Genomic DNA, 16,353 nt, shown 5'->3' with positions numbered 1-16,353 from the left:
AAATATGCAAAATCTATATCTTATTTAGGAATATATACAAAGAAAGGCTAGGAATGATATAACACGATTCACAAATAGAGTTTGACCTCTGGATAAAGGAAGAAAAGGAGAAGAGATCTGGCAAGGAGAGAGGTTTGATTGAGGTGGAATGTACAGAGGGCTTCAGCTCTATTGGTAATTATTTTTCTTAGGCAGGGTAGTAGATTACTTTTTTTATGTATCTGAAATAATTCATTTTTTAAAAGCTATTAGAATTTCTCAGTTTCTTGTGAGTTCATAAAATGACAGCCTTGGAATATGCAGGTCTAGAGTGTAGAATTCTGCAACTTTTGTTAAGTTCACAGTTAAAAAAGTAGTATCACTTCTAAAAAAGAGATTATTTTCCAGTGCACTAGGACAAAATTATCTCTAATTAGAAGAGTTGGCCGGGTGTGGTGGCTCACGCCTGTAATCCCATCACTTTGGGAGGCCAACACAGGTAGATTACTTGAGCCCAGGAGTTCAACACCAGCCATGAGCAACATGGTGAAACCCCATCTCTGTAAAAAAAAATTCAAAAATTAGCTGAGCATTGCACGCACCTGTAGTCCCAGCTACTCTGGGAGGCTGAGGTGGGAGGATTGCTTGAGCCTGGGAAGTCAAGGCTGCAGTAAGTGGTGATTGTGCCACTGTACTCCAGCCTGGACAACAGAGAGGGGAAAAAAAAAAAAAAAAGTTGCTGGACACTTGCAAAAACTATGAAAGTTCCCTTAGAACAAAATCATGGTCCACTGTGAGCTTTGTACCAGGCAACGTACATAGAATTACCTAGTGCCAAGAGTTTGATCCTAGAGAGAAGGGTTTTAACAAAACCAGGAGACATAAGGTGAGCACATTTAAAAAAAGGAAAAAACAAAATTATTTTTTGTCCTCTTCCCTCCTCCGCCACCCCAAATGCACCTAACTTTAAGGAATGCGCCAATGGTAACTCTAAGCCAAAATGTTTGCTAGAGACTCTGTTCTGTCTTCATTTTTTTAGTAATATTTCTAACTCTTGTTTTTTAGCTACAAGGATGGCATAGTGGTGATAATTGACATCAGTAAGAAAGGAGAAGTTATTCATAGGCTTCGAGGCCATGATGATGAAATCCACTCCATAGCCTGGTGTCCCCTGCCTGGTGAAGATTGTTTATCTATAAACCAAGAGGAAACTTCAGGTAGAGATGGTTTAAGGGAAGGTTCAGTACTCTTGAGGCCTGAAGAACAGAGTGGGTACAATTATATCATTTTGTCGCTTATTTATTTATTTATTTTTGGAGACAGAGTTTCGCTCTTGTTGCCTAGGCTGGAGCGCGATCTCAGCTCACCGCAATCTCCGTCTCCCAGGTTCAAGCGATTCTCCTGCCTCAGCCTCCCAAGTAGCTGGGATTACAGGCATGAGCCACCATGCCCAGCTAATCTTGTATTTTTAGTAGAGACAGGTTTCTCCATGTTGGTCAGGCTGGTCTTGAACTCCCGACCTTAGGTGATCCACCTGCCTCAGCCTCCCAAAGTGCTGGGATTACAGGCGTGAGCCACTGTGCCCGGCTGAATTATATCATTTTAATTATACATAAAACTTCAAATTTTACAGTTCAGACCTATGAAAGAGATAGCTAAGTTTTGGGAACTCTTGCAAACTAATTGTTTTATATTAGTGCGTGTTTAATGCAAATTAAAAGCAAAATTGCTACCTATCTCATAGAAGAAGCTGAAATTACCAATGGGAATGCTGTGGCACAAGCTCCAGTAACAAAAGGCTGCTACTTAGCCACTGGAAGCAAAGATCAAACCATTCGAATCTGGAGCTGTTCTAGAGGCCGAGGTAAGATTGATCTTTCTTTTGTGATGTAACCTGTGTTGATCTGGTGGAAGTAGAGGGTTTTTTGTTCTGTCTTACTGTCCTGTGGGTGTGTCATCTATCTGAGAGCAGTTCTTCACTTTTCGGTCTAGAATTCTGCTTCCTCATTTGAGCCTGGGCTAAAACTCTATTCTCTCAACATCTGGCCTTAGAGATGAGTATTTCCCATGCATTCCAGAAGAAAACAAGGACCTCTTGGTTTATAGAAGGGTCACTATTTGGCATGGAGAGCAGAATATTTGTAATAAAAACAGGAATATTAGAACATGATATGGCCTAGGCCAGGAGAATGGAAAAGATCTCAAGAGTTAGAGCTTTTAATGCACAAATGCAGAATAACATACACCCAGCCTGGAATTATGTGTAAAAGCTCATTTTATCCAAATTATAGAACCCCTCAATCATTTAGCGTTCCCAAATTTCTCTTTGAACAGAACTTTTCTCATTAAGTTTAAAAATTAAGAGAAACTCTAGGCATAATGAATATTTATAATATATTAGGGAATATAACCTTTATAGTAAAAATCTTGCTTTTCTCTTTCTAGCGGGCTTCTCCATTTTATTTTTTTTTCTCGCAGTTTTTTAAGCTGTGGTGGAAAATACAATATTTGCCATTTTTATCAGTTTTAAGTGTACATTTAAGTGGTATTAAGTATACCCTAAAGTTATGCAACTGTCACAACCACCTGTCTCCAGAATTCTACTCTCCATTCTCCCCTCCCCTGGGCCCTGGCAACCATCATTCTGCTTTCTGCTCTATGATTTTAACTACTCTTGAGTATTTTCTTTGAGTGAAATTAGACATATGATATGTCTTTTTGTGACTGGCTTATTTCACTTAGCATATATCCCTGAGGTTCGTTGATGTTGTACCGTACGTCAGCATATCCTTCCTTTCTAAGGCTGAATAATATTCCATCGTATGTATGTCCCACATTTTGCATACCCACTCATCCACTCGATCTCCTGACTTCATGATCTGCTCGCCTCAGTCTCCCAAAGTGCTGGGATTACAGGCGTGAGCCACCGCACCTGGCCAAAAAAAGAAAATATACTCTTAATATGTTGAGGTTGTCAAGATAGCTTATGGAAGCTTATTTGACCTAAATGTAGCTAGACTAGTATTAACCACTATTTATAGTGGTTAAAAATATAACCATTATAATGGTTATAATTGTAACCATTGGAAAACGAGATCTGAATTCTAAGTAACCAAACTAACAAGCTTTTACAGCTCAGACTGTGTATGGTGAACTGCCAGCAATGTCATGCATGTAATTTCACTGTCTTGAGTGCCCATTGGCCTTCCTTTTAATCTGCAGGGGTGATGATTTTGAAATTGCCCTTTCTGAAGAGAAGAGGAGGGGGTATAGACCCAACTGTTAAAGAGCGCCTTTGGTTGACACTCCATTGGCCCAGCAATCAGCCAACACAGCTGGTATCTAGCTGTTTCGGGTAAGTCTTTTATGGTCATGCTTTCTTAGATATGTTTTGTTTCTCTATTTGGCCTCAAGGACTCCTAGGTTTCTCTTTGTGGATGGAGAAAATAATGGCCAAGGCTTGTATTATGATGGACCCCATTTGAAATGGAAAAATTGTGAGACTGATGCTTGTGCTATCTACTAACAGAGCTGTAAAAAGATCAAATAAGTATAGTCTGGCAGTTAGGAATATGGACTCTGAAGTCAGAACTAAATTTCAGAATCACTTTGTCACTTACTGCCTTGTATTCATGAGCAAGACCCTTTACTTTTCTGAGCTTCAGTCACTTCATGTGTAGAAAGGGGAGATGGTTATAATATTTTCTCTTAGGTTGGATGGCTATACCCATTCAGTAAACAGAGTTCATTGACTACCTACTTCTAGTGACTGGAGATAAATCTGTTTAAAGGGTAGTCCAGTATACTCACATGGTTCAAGAAGAATGAAATTATATAATAAACTGTCCTGTCTTCCCTGGCTACTTGGTTCTCCTTTCTGTGGCTAATTTTTTTTTTTTTTTTAAACAGGGTCTTGCTCTGTTACCCAGGCTTGAATGCAGTGATGCAAACACAGCTCACTGCAGCCTCAACCTCCTGGGCTCAAGCAATTCTCCCACCTCAGCCTCCCAAGTAACTGGGACCATAGGTGTGTACCACCATGCCCAACTAATTTTTTAATTGTTTGTAGAGACAGTCTCACTTTGTTGCCTAGGCTCTTCTTGAGATCTGGGCTCCAAGCTATCCTCCTGCCTCAGCCTCCCAGAGTGCTGAGATTCCAGATGTGAGCTACTGCACCCAGCCTTCCCAGAGATATTTTGTGCGTATTTTCAGAATATGCAGTTTTTCTCTCCTTAAAAGACAAATCATTTTGCAGCTATGAGCCTAGACTCTGTGACTCAACAGTCACTTGTTTTCAGATTGTTTGTAAAAGAACTAATGCTTATGTTTTTCCTTCACAGAGGTGAACTGTTGCAATGGGATCTCACTCAATCTTGGAGACGGAAATACACCCTCTTCAGTGCCTCATCAGAAGGGCAAAATCATTCAAGAATTGTGTTTAATTTATGTCCTTTACAAACAGAGGATGACAAACAGCTATTACTTTCCACATCAATGGATAGAGATGTAAGAGCTGCTTATTTTCACTCAGCATTGTAGAGCAGCAGTTTACAACTTGGGTGGAATTAGAGGGCTTTTTCAAAGCACCTGTCAAGTCATAATACCCCACCCCTGACTCCAATTTCAGAGTTACTGCTACAGATCAGCACTGAATATATCAATAGCTCACATGTAGGGAGAATGTGAAGACCCACCAAAATGGTTTTTTGTTAAAGCAGACATGATAAAGAAGGGTAGTTTTGCCCAGGGAAGGATATATTAGGTCAAGCTTGTCCAACCCATGGCTCAGGATGGTTTTAAGCTCATCAGCTGTTGTTAGTGGGTTTTTTTTCTTTTTTTTTCTTTTTTTTTTTTTTTTTTTTTGAGACGGAGTCTCGCTCTGTCTCCCAGGCTGGAGTGCAGTGGCACGATCTCAGCTCACTGCAAGCTCCACCTCCTGGGTTCACGCCATTCTCCTGCCTAAGCCTCCCAAATAGCTGGGACTACAGGCGTGCCCACCTGCGCCCGGCTAACTTTTTTGTGTGTGTGTTTTTAGTAGAGACAGGGTTTCACTGTGTTCGCCAGGATGGCCTCAATCTCCTGACCTCATGATCCCCCTGCCTCAGCCTCCCAGAGTGCTGGGATTACAGGCATGAACCACCATGCCCAGCCTAGTTTTAGTGTATTTTATGTGTGGCCCAAGACAATTCTGCTTCCACTGTGGCCCCAGGAAGCCAAAAGATTCGACACCCCTGTGTTAGGTCCTCATGCTATGGTTTATCCTGGTTTGTAGTTTAGCAGAATAGAAATCTTTCAGAGACTATTGACTTTAGTTGAAAGCCTGTTACCTTACTGTTTTGCAGTTAAACTGGGATTATTTGGTAGACTTCGTTTTCTCCCAAGCCTGTCTCTTTTTAATCATCAAGTGATGATTAAAAACTTACCGCACCTCCTTCCCGGGGTATGATAAGGTGTTTTGCCTTTTGAGAGAGCAGTTCCTTGATTTTTCCACTGTGCTGAGGCCATCTTGTTAGAGTTTGCCAAATGAGGAGGTTACCAGTGCTATAGTAGGACAGAAAGACCCCCGAACTTGGAGACAGGAGGTGTGGGTTCTGGTTTATTAATTGTGTAACCCTGAATTCACTTGACATCTTTGGAAATAAATGTATTTTAAGATCCCTGTAAGCAACATAATTTATTACTAATTTTTTTTTTTTCTTAGCAGTGCTTTCTTCAATTCCTACTGGAAGACATAAACGTTATCCTTACCCATTCTTTGAGCCTATCCCATTTCACGTATCAGATTTTTTTTTCTTGTTTCTCTGTTCTTTTTTATGTTTAGGCCCTTACCATTAATCTTTGTGTTTAGGCCCTTACCATTAATCTTTGTGTTTAGGCCTTTACCATTAATCTTTGCAGGTAAAATGCTGGGACATGGCCACCCTGGAGTGCTGCTGGACCCTGCCTTCCCTTGGTGGGTTTGCATACAGCCTGGCTTTCTCTTCTGTGGACATAGGCTCTTTGGCCATAGGTGTTGGGGATGGCATGATCCGTGTATGGAATACACTCTCCATAAAGAACAACTATGATGTGAAACATTTTTGGCAAGGTGTCAAGTCCAAGGTTACAGCGGTAAGGATTTTTTTGAGCTTGTTTTGAACTTTTTTTTTTTTCAAATAATTCTCTTTTATGCCTGTTCATTTAAATGAGCTCTGTTGGTAATCAAAAGTTTTAAAGTATGTTGAGTGAAGTTTGAAACTAGGAAAGCAAAAGGATCCTGTAACCAAACCCATTATCCTCCAGAGTTTAAATTTATTAAGACTTTTCATCTCAGCATTTTTTCTCATAGTAAGAAGTTAGAAATAGCCTGACTGTATATTCATAGAAAATACATTAAGTTATAAGATAACCACATGTTGGAATGGCATCAGATTATTGAAAATGATAATGTAGATTCTTTCTTCCTTGATATGGAAAGATATATAAATGATTTATGAAAAATGTCAATTATAAAACATGGAAAGCAGGTTACAAAACGGTATGTGTAATTTTTTTGGTTTTCTCTAAAATGATACCTTTCTTTTGGCTACTGAATCTAAAGGTAATAAACTTCTATGGTTTAAAAAGAAAACCAAACAAAACAAAAATGGAGAAAGGAAACATTTTTTTCCTACTTTACCCTCCACTCCAGTCCCCTACTTGAATAATCCAGAGAACTACTGTGGACAGTTTATGATCTATCTTTTCAAATTTTGTAAACTATTTAATATTAGTAGAACTGTATTTTCTAAATTCTTCCAGAATCTTATATTCCCACTCAACAGTGTATAATGCACATCATTTATGTATTTGAACTCATTTGGTTTTTTCAATTGTGTATAAGCTTATTCACAAAAATATCTGGAAAGAGAGATACAAGATCTGCAGTCGGTTTTTTGAATGAAAGATTACAGATGACATTGACTTTGTTTTTAATAACCTTTTTCTCCTTTAAATAATGAAGAAATCAGAGCAAGAAAGTTTTCTCTTTGGATACTTAAAGGGTAATGTAAGGATTCCTTTAACTATATGCCCCATTTCTTATATTCTCACTTGGGAACTCTTTTTTTGTAGCTGTGCTGGCACCCAACCAAGGAAGGTTGCTTAGCTTTTGGAACTGATGATGGAAAAGTGGGATTGTATGACACCTACTCCAACAAGTAAGAAATGGGTGATTCTTCTTCCACTGTGGCCCAGGGGAGCCAAAAGATTGGACACCCCTGCTCAAGAATAATCCCTCAGTTTCCTTTTCATAGCATTGGCTTTTCAATTTGAAGACTACAAATCAGTTGTTTGATAAACTATTCCACATTTTGGACTTGTCAGTCATTTCCTTGTGGTAGCTTCTAACTCATTTCCCTGTTCCCTATATTTCGTATGAACCAGAAGTTATGTGTAGAGCTACATTGTCCACTACAGCAGTCATTAACCACAGGTGATTACAGAGCACTTGAAAGGTGCCAAGTCCAAACTGAGATGTGCTGTAAGTGTAAAATACACTGGAGTTTCGAATCTTAATATTTAAAAAAAGTTAAAAGTCTCATTAATAATTATTTTATTTTTTATTACATTTTAAATAATATTTTTGAGTCTGCTGAGTTAAATAAAATACATTATTAAAATTTCACTTTTTTTTTTGCTTTTTTTAAATATGGCTACTAGAAAACTTTAGGTTACATATACCGTTCATATTTGTGGCTTACATTGTTTATTTTTGTACACTGCTGCTCTAGAGGCTTGATTAGAATCCAAACCTGTGTTGTTCACTTTGGTAGTGTTTCACATGTCCATGTGAAGAGATCACCAAACAGGCTTTGTGTGAGCATCGTGGCTGTTTATTTCACCTGGTTGCAGGTGGGCTGAGTCCGAAAAGAAGTCAGCAAAGGTGGTGGGATTATCATGAGTTCTTATAGGTTTTGGGATAGGCGGTGGAGTTAAGAGCAATGTTTTGGGGGCAGGGGGTGGATCTCACAAAGTACATTCTCAAGGGCAGGCAGAATTACAAAGAAACTTCTTAAGGGTGGGGGAGATTATAAAGAACATTGGGCCAGGCACGGTGGCTCACGCCTATAATCCCAACACTTTGGGAGGCCAGGTGGGCGGATCATCTGAGGTCTAAAGGTCGAGACCAGCCTGACCAAGATGGAGAAACCCCGTCTCTACTAAAAATACAAAATTAGCTGGCATGGTGGCACATGCCTGTAATCCTAGCTACTCAGGAAGGCAGAGGCAGGAGAATCGCCTGAATTCCGGGAGGCAGAGGTTGCAGTGAGCCGACATCGCTCCATTGCACTCCAGCCTGGGCAACAAAAGCAAAACTCCGTCTCAAAAAAATAAAATAAAATAAAATAAAGAACATTGATCAGTTAGGGTGGGGTAGAAACAAATCACAATGGTGGAATGTCATCAGTTAAGCTATTTTCACTTCTGTGGATCTTCAGTTGCTTCAGGCCATCTGGATGTGTACGTGCAGGTTACTGGGGATATGATGGCTTAGCTTGGGCTCAGGCCTGACAGTAGCCACATGTGGCTGTTTATACTTAAAGTAATTAAAATGAAATAGGAATTCAGTTCCTCAGTCTCCCCATTTTAAATGCACAAGAGGCATCTGTGACTAATGGCTACCTTATTGGACAACACTGTTCTAGACTAGGCGTTGGTGAACCATGGTCCATGAATTAAGAATGGTTTTACCTTTTTAAGTGGCTGGAGAAATATCAAAAGAATATTTTATGACATATGAAGATTAAATAAATCAGATTTCAGTGTCTGTAAGTAAAATTTTATTGTGACATGGCCACACTCCTTTGTTTACATTCTGTCTGGCTGCTTTCATACTACCACAGCAGAGTGGAGTAGTTGTGGCAGGGACCACATGGCTAGCAAAGCCTGAAATATTTACAGAAAAGGTTGGCCAGCCTCTGTAGATCATTCATTTCTGAGTGAAAATCATTTACTGCAGAGCTGTCCTTTTTTTTTTTTTTTTTTTTTCTTGAGACGGAGTTTCACACTTGTTGCCCAGGCTGGAGTACAGTGATGCGATCTCAGCTCACCAAAACCTCCACCTTCCGGGTTCAAGCGATTCTCCTGCCTCAGTCTCTGGAGTAGCTGGGACTACAGGCACCTGCCACCACGCCCGGCTAATTTTTTGTATTTGTAGTAGAGATGGGGTTTCACAGTGTTCGCCAGGATGGTCTCGATCTCCTGACCTCGTGATCCGCCCACCTCAGCCTCCCAAAGTGCTGGGATTACAGATGTGAGCCACTGTGCCTGGCTTTTTATATGCAGTTCTCCAAGTACTCGTGTAGAACCTACATGCAGTTGACTATTTTCCTTTTTTAACTCTCAAATAAAACACTATTTTAAGGCCTGGCACGTTGGCTCACACCTGTAATCCCAGCACTTTGGGAGGCCGAGGTGGGTGGATCACGAGGTTAGGAGATCGAGACCATCCTGGCGAACACTGTGAAACCCCATCTCTACTAAAAATACAAAAAATTATCCAGGCGTGGTGGCAGGTGCCTGTAGTCCCAGCTACTCCGGAGACTGAGGCAGAAGAATGGCGTGAACCCAGGAGGCGGCACTTGCAGTGAGCGGAGATCGCGCCATTGCACTCCAGCCTGGGAGACAGAGCGAGACTCTGTCTCAAAAAAAGAAAAGAAATATGCTACAGTATAAATTAGCCTGTTTATAAAATATAAATTTCTTTTAGAAATTTTGATTTGTTTTTTAGCATGATTACTATAAATTTGTCAGATTAATGGAAGTAAGTCAGCTGCTAATTATTCATAGGCTCTGGAATTCTAAAATCATACAATAATATGATAATTTTATGGTATGATATTTTGTGGTATGATAATTTGTGGTAAAAGAAATAACAGTACTGCCTGGTTTTTTCCTACAAAGTTAAGCATTCTCTACTGACACATCACATACTATTACCACAACAACCTTCAGAAATACTCTTAGGAGTATGCCTTCTTTAAAAGACAATCACAAACTGAAAATCTCTCTACCCTGAAATCTTGTCTCAGTTTAAGAAATGTTAATGGCACAGAGTAAGTCTAAAATGACTTGTCATCTTTTATATGACTGTAAAGTGAATACATTTGGGTGTTGATAATATATGTTCTGGCTAGATGGGTAGGAGTAACATTTTTTGCGGGGGTAAGATATGTTTGGGACTTAATCGTTTGGGTAGTAAATATCATTATTTGATATTTAAATATAATTTAAATGTAAATCTTATAATTACTTTACATTTGGAGCAAGATATTGTTGAATTATTTTTCTCCAATTATTAGTAGTTACGTTTATAATGGGGACCTTTTAGAAGAAGATGGTCTGTTTTTCACTATGCCTTTTTGTTTAAATCTCCGTTTGTTCTCTCTCCCCGCTCTTCTAAAGGCCTCCACAGATTTCTAGCACATATCATAAGAAGACTGTATATACTTTAGCCTGGGGGCCACCAGTACCCCCCATGTCACTTGGTAAGTGTCTGAGCAATTCCGTAACGAATATGAGAGTATTCTTCCTTCAGTTTAATCTTAAAATATTAAAGATGGAAAGAGTCATAAATGGTCTAGTGCACTGACTGCTTATGTCCCCAGGGGTTCATGAAGACAGTAGTGGCAGACGATAAATCACAGTTCCTGGGAGAAACCATTTACCCATAAGAAGCTTCCCCAAACTCACTAAACCATTGTTTCTTCTATTTGATCGGAACTTTTTCATTGTATGTGTAGTTATCATGCTGGATCCTGATACCCAGTCTAATATTCTTCACTAAAACTTACTGTCACTTGTTAATTTTATCAGAATTAGAATGATACTTCAGTATATTAGTGGAATAATATCTGTTTTCACCCACAGGAAAAGCAAACTTAGAGTTTCTGAAATGATCTCTTGCCTTTAATTCAGCATTCTACTCCTTTCCCTCTTGTAGCCCCTGAGCCTTGTCTTTCTATTTCTTATTCCTAAAGTAATGAGTCTTTTCTTTTAGCTTTTTAAATGAGTGTATTCATCAAAAGTCTCTGATAAACTTTTCTCTAACCATCTATGATGAAACATCTGTAAATGCCTATAGGAATTGCATTACATAGAGAGGATAAGTAGATTTATCATAACTCAAGTAGCATTAGAATTTGTAGTTCATTTATTCAACAAATGTTTACTGGATATTTGATTTGTGATCTACCGGTGGTAAAAGTAAAACTTGCACTTACAGAAACCCACCAGAATCACTGCTTGTTAAAAATTAAGAGGATTGCTGTGATACTAAGGAAATCACTGCTTTCATGACATCTCATTGTTATAAGACATAGAAAGTCCTACTGTGCTATATAATTCCCAAAGAGTACTCATTTCTGGAAGAAAAAGCAAATTCTCAGAAGCCTTGCTTTGAGAACATATATGTTTGTTTTCTGATCCCAGCTTTTGGACCCCTATTATTATGAATACCAGAAGAATGTTTAAAGCAGATATGTTGCATCACATAAATTAACCTAGAATTATAGTAGTATAGTTTTTTTACTTGCTCCCAACAACTGTGTTCAGATGGAAAGAACAGTGATTTTATTCCAGTGTATTAGAATGTTTCAAATATATAGTTCTTTTAAAACAACTATATAGTATAATATAGTCACACTACAGCAACAAATAGTTAAGCTGGTGAAGTACAAAACTGATAAGTTTCTTATTTCATACAGGAGAAGGAGACAGACCTTCCCTTGCTTTGTACAGCTGTGGAGGAGAAGGGATTGTCTTACAGCATAACCCCTGGAAGCTTAGTGGAGAAGCCTTTGACATCAACAAACTCATCAGGGACACCAATTCAATCAAAGTGAGTTCTTGTGGTCCTAAAGTCTTTTCTTTCTACATCACAGATCCCTCTGGGTTTCCCATCCTGCAGAATAAATGATATTAGAGATTACCATCATCATAGTAAGTCAGATTTCTTAAATATTCTTATAAGGCTGTGCGTGAATTTGTGAGTTACGTATCTTAGGAGTCTTTATCCTTGAATAAAACAAAGAAGTACCTCTCAGACAGTGAGTATGAGGCAAAAAAAAAAAAAAAAACAGAACCACAGAAACAAAAAAGGTTTGTCTCAATTGCAACAATGATTTATTATAAATTTTCAGGTGTTAGGTATAAAGCATCCTTTTCAGGCCAACTACTTTCACCAAAGTGATGCCGTGGTAAAAATAACATTAATATAGTGTCCCAATGCAACTGCGTGGTGTTTTACTCAAGACAAAATTGTCATTTTGTTTTTAATTTTCTGGTAAAATGATTTTAGATTTACACAAAGCTACGAAAATAATACACATAATTTGCTTATATCCTTTATCCAGATTCCCATGTTTAATTACATTTGCATTATCATTCTGTCAATATGTGCTAGAACTGTCTTTTAAAGTCATACCTTAAATGTTGAGATTTCCTTACCCTTTCTTTTCTTTTTTTTTTTTTTTTTGAGACAGAGTCTCGCTCTGTCGCGTAGGCTGGAGTGCAGTGGCATGATCTTGGCTCACTGCGACCTCCAGCCTCCTAGGTTCATGAGATTCTCCTGCCTCAGCCCCCAAGTATCTGGGACTGCAGGCATAGGCCACCATGCCCAGCTAATTTTTGTACTTTTAAGTAGAGATGGGGTTACACCATGTTGGCCAGGCTGGTTTTGAACTTCTGAGTTCAAGTGATCCACCTGCCTTGGCCTCCTTACCCCTTTCAAATGAGTATTTTTATTTATTTACTTATTTATTTTTTGAGACAGAGCCTCGTTCTGTCACTCAGGCTGGAGTGCGGTGATGCGATCTTGGCTCACTGCAGCCTCCACCTCCCAAATTTACGTGATTCTCATGTCTCAGCCACCTGAGTAGTTGGGATTACAAGCACGTGCCAAGCCTGGCTAATTTTTGTGTCTTTAGTAGAGACAGGGTTTCACCATGTTGACCAGGCTCTGGTCTCGGACTCCTGGTCTCAAGTGATCCACCCACCTTGGCCTCCCAAAGTGCTGGGATTATATAGGCATGAGCCACCATGCCCAGCCCCAGTGAGCATTTTTATATTGTTGCTCATTACTTTTATGGCTAGTATAAAACTAACATTTAGTTATAAATTGAATTGTCTATTATATTCCCTCATTGTCTTTAATTTTATCTAAACATTAACATTCAGCAATGAATAAAAGAGACAAAAGTCCTGTTCCTAAGACTTTTAGTTTATTAACACTTGAATGTGTGGATCAGAAGTTCATACTAGGAGTCTGAACTGGAAATAGAAATTTGGAATCCCTTCACAGTAATGATAGATGAAGAAGCTGTGGGCATGTATGAGTGGGCTAAAGAGACAATTAACAAGAGAAGAAAGAAGGCCCAGGCAGCCTTGGGGAACACCAGCATATAGATATGTGAGGGAAATGATTCAGGGAAAGAAGCTTTGAAGGGATAGAAAACAAGGAGAGTCTATATAGCTTTCTTTAAGGACCCATGGTCCCCATGTTGTCAAAGCTGATGGGCACAGATCAGTTTAATTAAGTATATATTTCACAAGGTTAAGCATTGTAAACATTTAGTACTTATTGGCCTTGGGGGTTTTTTGTTTTGTTTTGTTTTGTTTTTTTGACCCAGTTAGGAAATGAGAATTAGAATGCGTGTTCTTAGTAATCCTTTGACTAATTATGTAGATTATTTACAAGAATAGCTGTTGTATAATTAAAACGTTTTTAAACTCTAGGGTTTTTTTTTTCTCATGCTGTCATTGTTGATTTGTGAGATATGTTTATAATCAAGATTGGTTTGTTCTGCTTTCTAGTACAAATTGCCTGTACACACAGAGATAAGTTGGAAAGCAGATGGCAAAATCATGGCTCTTGGCAATGAAGATGGGTATGTATTTGCTTCTTTAAGATACAAAAATTTGTGATTGCACATATATTTGATCACAAGCTGACTAATACCGTCTGTAACGTTAGCTGGGGAGTCCCAGTTGTATTTGGTATTTTGATTTATTCTTGATATCCTCTGCTGATCTGGGAGTGCCCTGTGTCTTTGAGAACTACAGAATTATTTAGGTATTTTCGGTCCATTGAGAGTATTTGACTACACTGTATTTTGGCTGTCTTGTGCATCACAAAACGGTCACCTCCTGTGTTGAACTGCCTAAATCTCACTCCATTTGTTTAAAGTAAGCCTAGTCAGAAATGCTTTTTAGGTCTATGTCCTGACCAATGTTAATCATAGTAACACAGTCCTAATTCAGCCATTGATCTGTTAATTCTTTTAGCTTCTCCCTATCATCATTTGTCATGAAGGCCTGATGAACACAATTTTATCAAGCATCGTTAGAATGCTAGGAGATTGTTACACTGAGGTAGTGTGGAAAGTTAAAATTTTTTTTTAATTAGTTTTATTTTTTTTTTAAGAGGGAGTCTCACTCTGTCACCCAGGCTGGAGTGCAGTGGCGCGATCTCGGCTTGCTGCAAGCTCTGCCTCCTGGGTTCACGCCATTCTCCTGCCTCAACCTCCCAAGTAACTGGGACTACAGGTGCCCGCCACCTGCCTGGCTAATTTTTTTGTATTTTTAGTAGAGATGGGGTTTCACCGTGTTAGCCAAGATGGTCTCGATCTCCTGACCTCATGATCCGCCCACCTCAGCCTCCCAAAGTGCTGGGATTACAGTCGTGAGCCACCGCGCCCAGCCAAAAATTAATTTTTTTAAGAAAAGAATTGTTAGGATATTGCTAGAATTTTTAAAAGCTGATTATACTTTTTGGAGAATAACTTTTTATACTTGATTTTTTATGAGAGAATGATCTTTGCAGTAATAGAAAGAGTTATCCTTTTCTACCTCATCTTTCCTTGACTGATGGAATGAGGGAGCTACTGTTTGCACTGTAACTTGTAATTTGATCATCCATCTTTCTTGTTTTGATGTGTTTCTTATTCCAGATCAATAGAAATATTTCAGGTTCCCAACCTGAAACTGATCTGTACTATCCAACAACATCACAAGCTTGTGAATACCATTAGCTGGCATCATGAGCATGGCAGCCAGCCAGAGCTGAGCTATCTGATGGCCTCTGGCTCCAACAATGCAGTCATTTATGTGCACAACCTGAAGACTGTCATAGGTAACTTTGGTTTCTTTCATACTGGGAATGATACTGTTTGTTCAGCTACTTTCCATTCTAATCTATGTCACTTTTTACTTTATTTTTGACATTATAATAAATATTATTTTTACTGTGTTTTCTGTTTCAAAAGTAATAGATTCATCTTATTTTAAAATTCTTTCAAACATGACAAAACTGGTAACAGAAGCTGAAGTTGGCCAGGCACAGTTGCTCACACCTGTAATCCCAGCATTTTGGGAGGCCACAGCGAGATTACTTGTGGCCAGGATTTTGAGACCAGCCTGTTAAACAGTGAGGCTCTGTCTCTACATAAAATTAAAAATAAAAAACAAATTTGCCAGGTTAGAGGTGCACGCCTGTAGTCCCAGCTACTTGGGAGGCTGAGCTGGGAGAATCATTTGATCCCAGGAGTTGGAGGCTGCAGTGAGCTATATTTGTGCCACTGCACCCTAGCCTGGGTGACAGAGCACACCCTATCTCAAAAAAGAAAGAAAAAAAAAAAGTTAAAAAAATTATAAGATAAAATCTTATTCAATAACCATTGTTACTAGTTTGCTGCATATTTTCTCTAGATTTTATAAAGTCATAGCCTACATATGTATATACATTAGTATATGTTAATAGGTTTGCCCTCCTGTGTACTTGTGTGAAAGAATAATCTTTGTTCCTAGCTAAAAAGAAATTACTATATATAATATATACTGCTGGCAGTTTTTTTCTCTAAATTTATAATGTTTATCATGGACATCTTTTTATGTCAGTGCATAAGGATCTATTTTGCTGTTATTAACAAATATCTGTTGGCCAGGCACAGTAGCTCATGCCTGTAATCCTAGTACTTTGGAAGGCCATAGTGGAAGGATGGTTTGAGACCAGGAGTTTGAAACCAGCCTGGGCAATGTAGTGAGACCCCATCTATACAAAAAATAAAAATTAAAAAAAAAAAAATTATCTGTTCATTCCATTATATGGGAATACCATAATTTATCCATTCCACAATTGAATGACCTTCAAATTATTTATTTATTTATTTTTACAATTTAAGTACTATTAAAATAAACTGCCTTATACATATATTTTCATGAACATGGTTGAATCATTTTCGTACAGAAAATTCTAGAAGTGGAATTGCTAGGTAAAAGAATATAGTTTTTTATAGTTATTGTTAAGCAGCTCTCCAAAAACATTATGCCATTTAATACTTCCTCCAGCAGTTTTTG

General features: G+C 38.5%; 1 protein-coding gene across 2 annotated transcripts in view; it reads left to right on the top strand.

The window, feature by feature from the left end:
- The window catches only part of GEMIN5 (gem nuclear organelle associated protein 5), a 49,840-nt gene that overhangs the window by 4,585 nt on the left and 28,902 nt on the right, over positions 1-16,353 (top strand). Inside the window, exons 4-13 of one of the 2 annotated variants that reach the window (XM_025387282.1) lie at positions 1,045-1,196; positions 1,727-1,843; positions 3,202-3,334; positions 4,320-4,485; positions 5,878-6,090; positions 7,072-7,157; positions 10,405-10,491; positions 11,689-11,839; positions 13,813-13,886; positions 14,949-15,130. In XM_025387282.1, the coding sequence (XP_025243067.1) occupies positions 1,045-1,196; positions 1,727-1,843; positions 3,202-3,334; positions 4,320-4,485; positions 5,878-6,090; positions 7,072-7,157; positions 10,405-10,491; positions 11,689-11,839; positions 13,813-13,886; positions 14,949-15,130 (1,361 nt within the window). Of the gene's footprint in view, positions 1-1,044; positions 1,197-1,723; positions 1,844-3,201; positions 3,335-4,319; positions 4,486-5,877; positions 6,091-7,071; positions 7,158-10,404; positions 10,492-11,688; positions 11,840-13,812; positions 13,887-14,948; positions 15,131-16,353 lie in introns of both variants that reach the window. The other variant, XM_025387281.1, reaches the window with a different exon arrangement.

This window comes from Theropithecus gelada, chromosome 6, assembly GCF_003255815.1.
Source record: "Theropithecus gelada isolate Dixy chromosome 6, Tgel_1.0, whole genome shotgun sequence".
Taxonomy (NCBI): domain Eukaryota; kingdom Metazoa; phylum Chordata; class Mammalia; order Primates; family Cercopithecidae; genus Theropithecus; species Theropithecus gelada.
The sequence above is the reverse complement of the archived record's forward strand: the minus strand, read 5'-3'. Positions and strand labels throughout refer to the sequence as shown.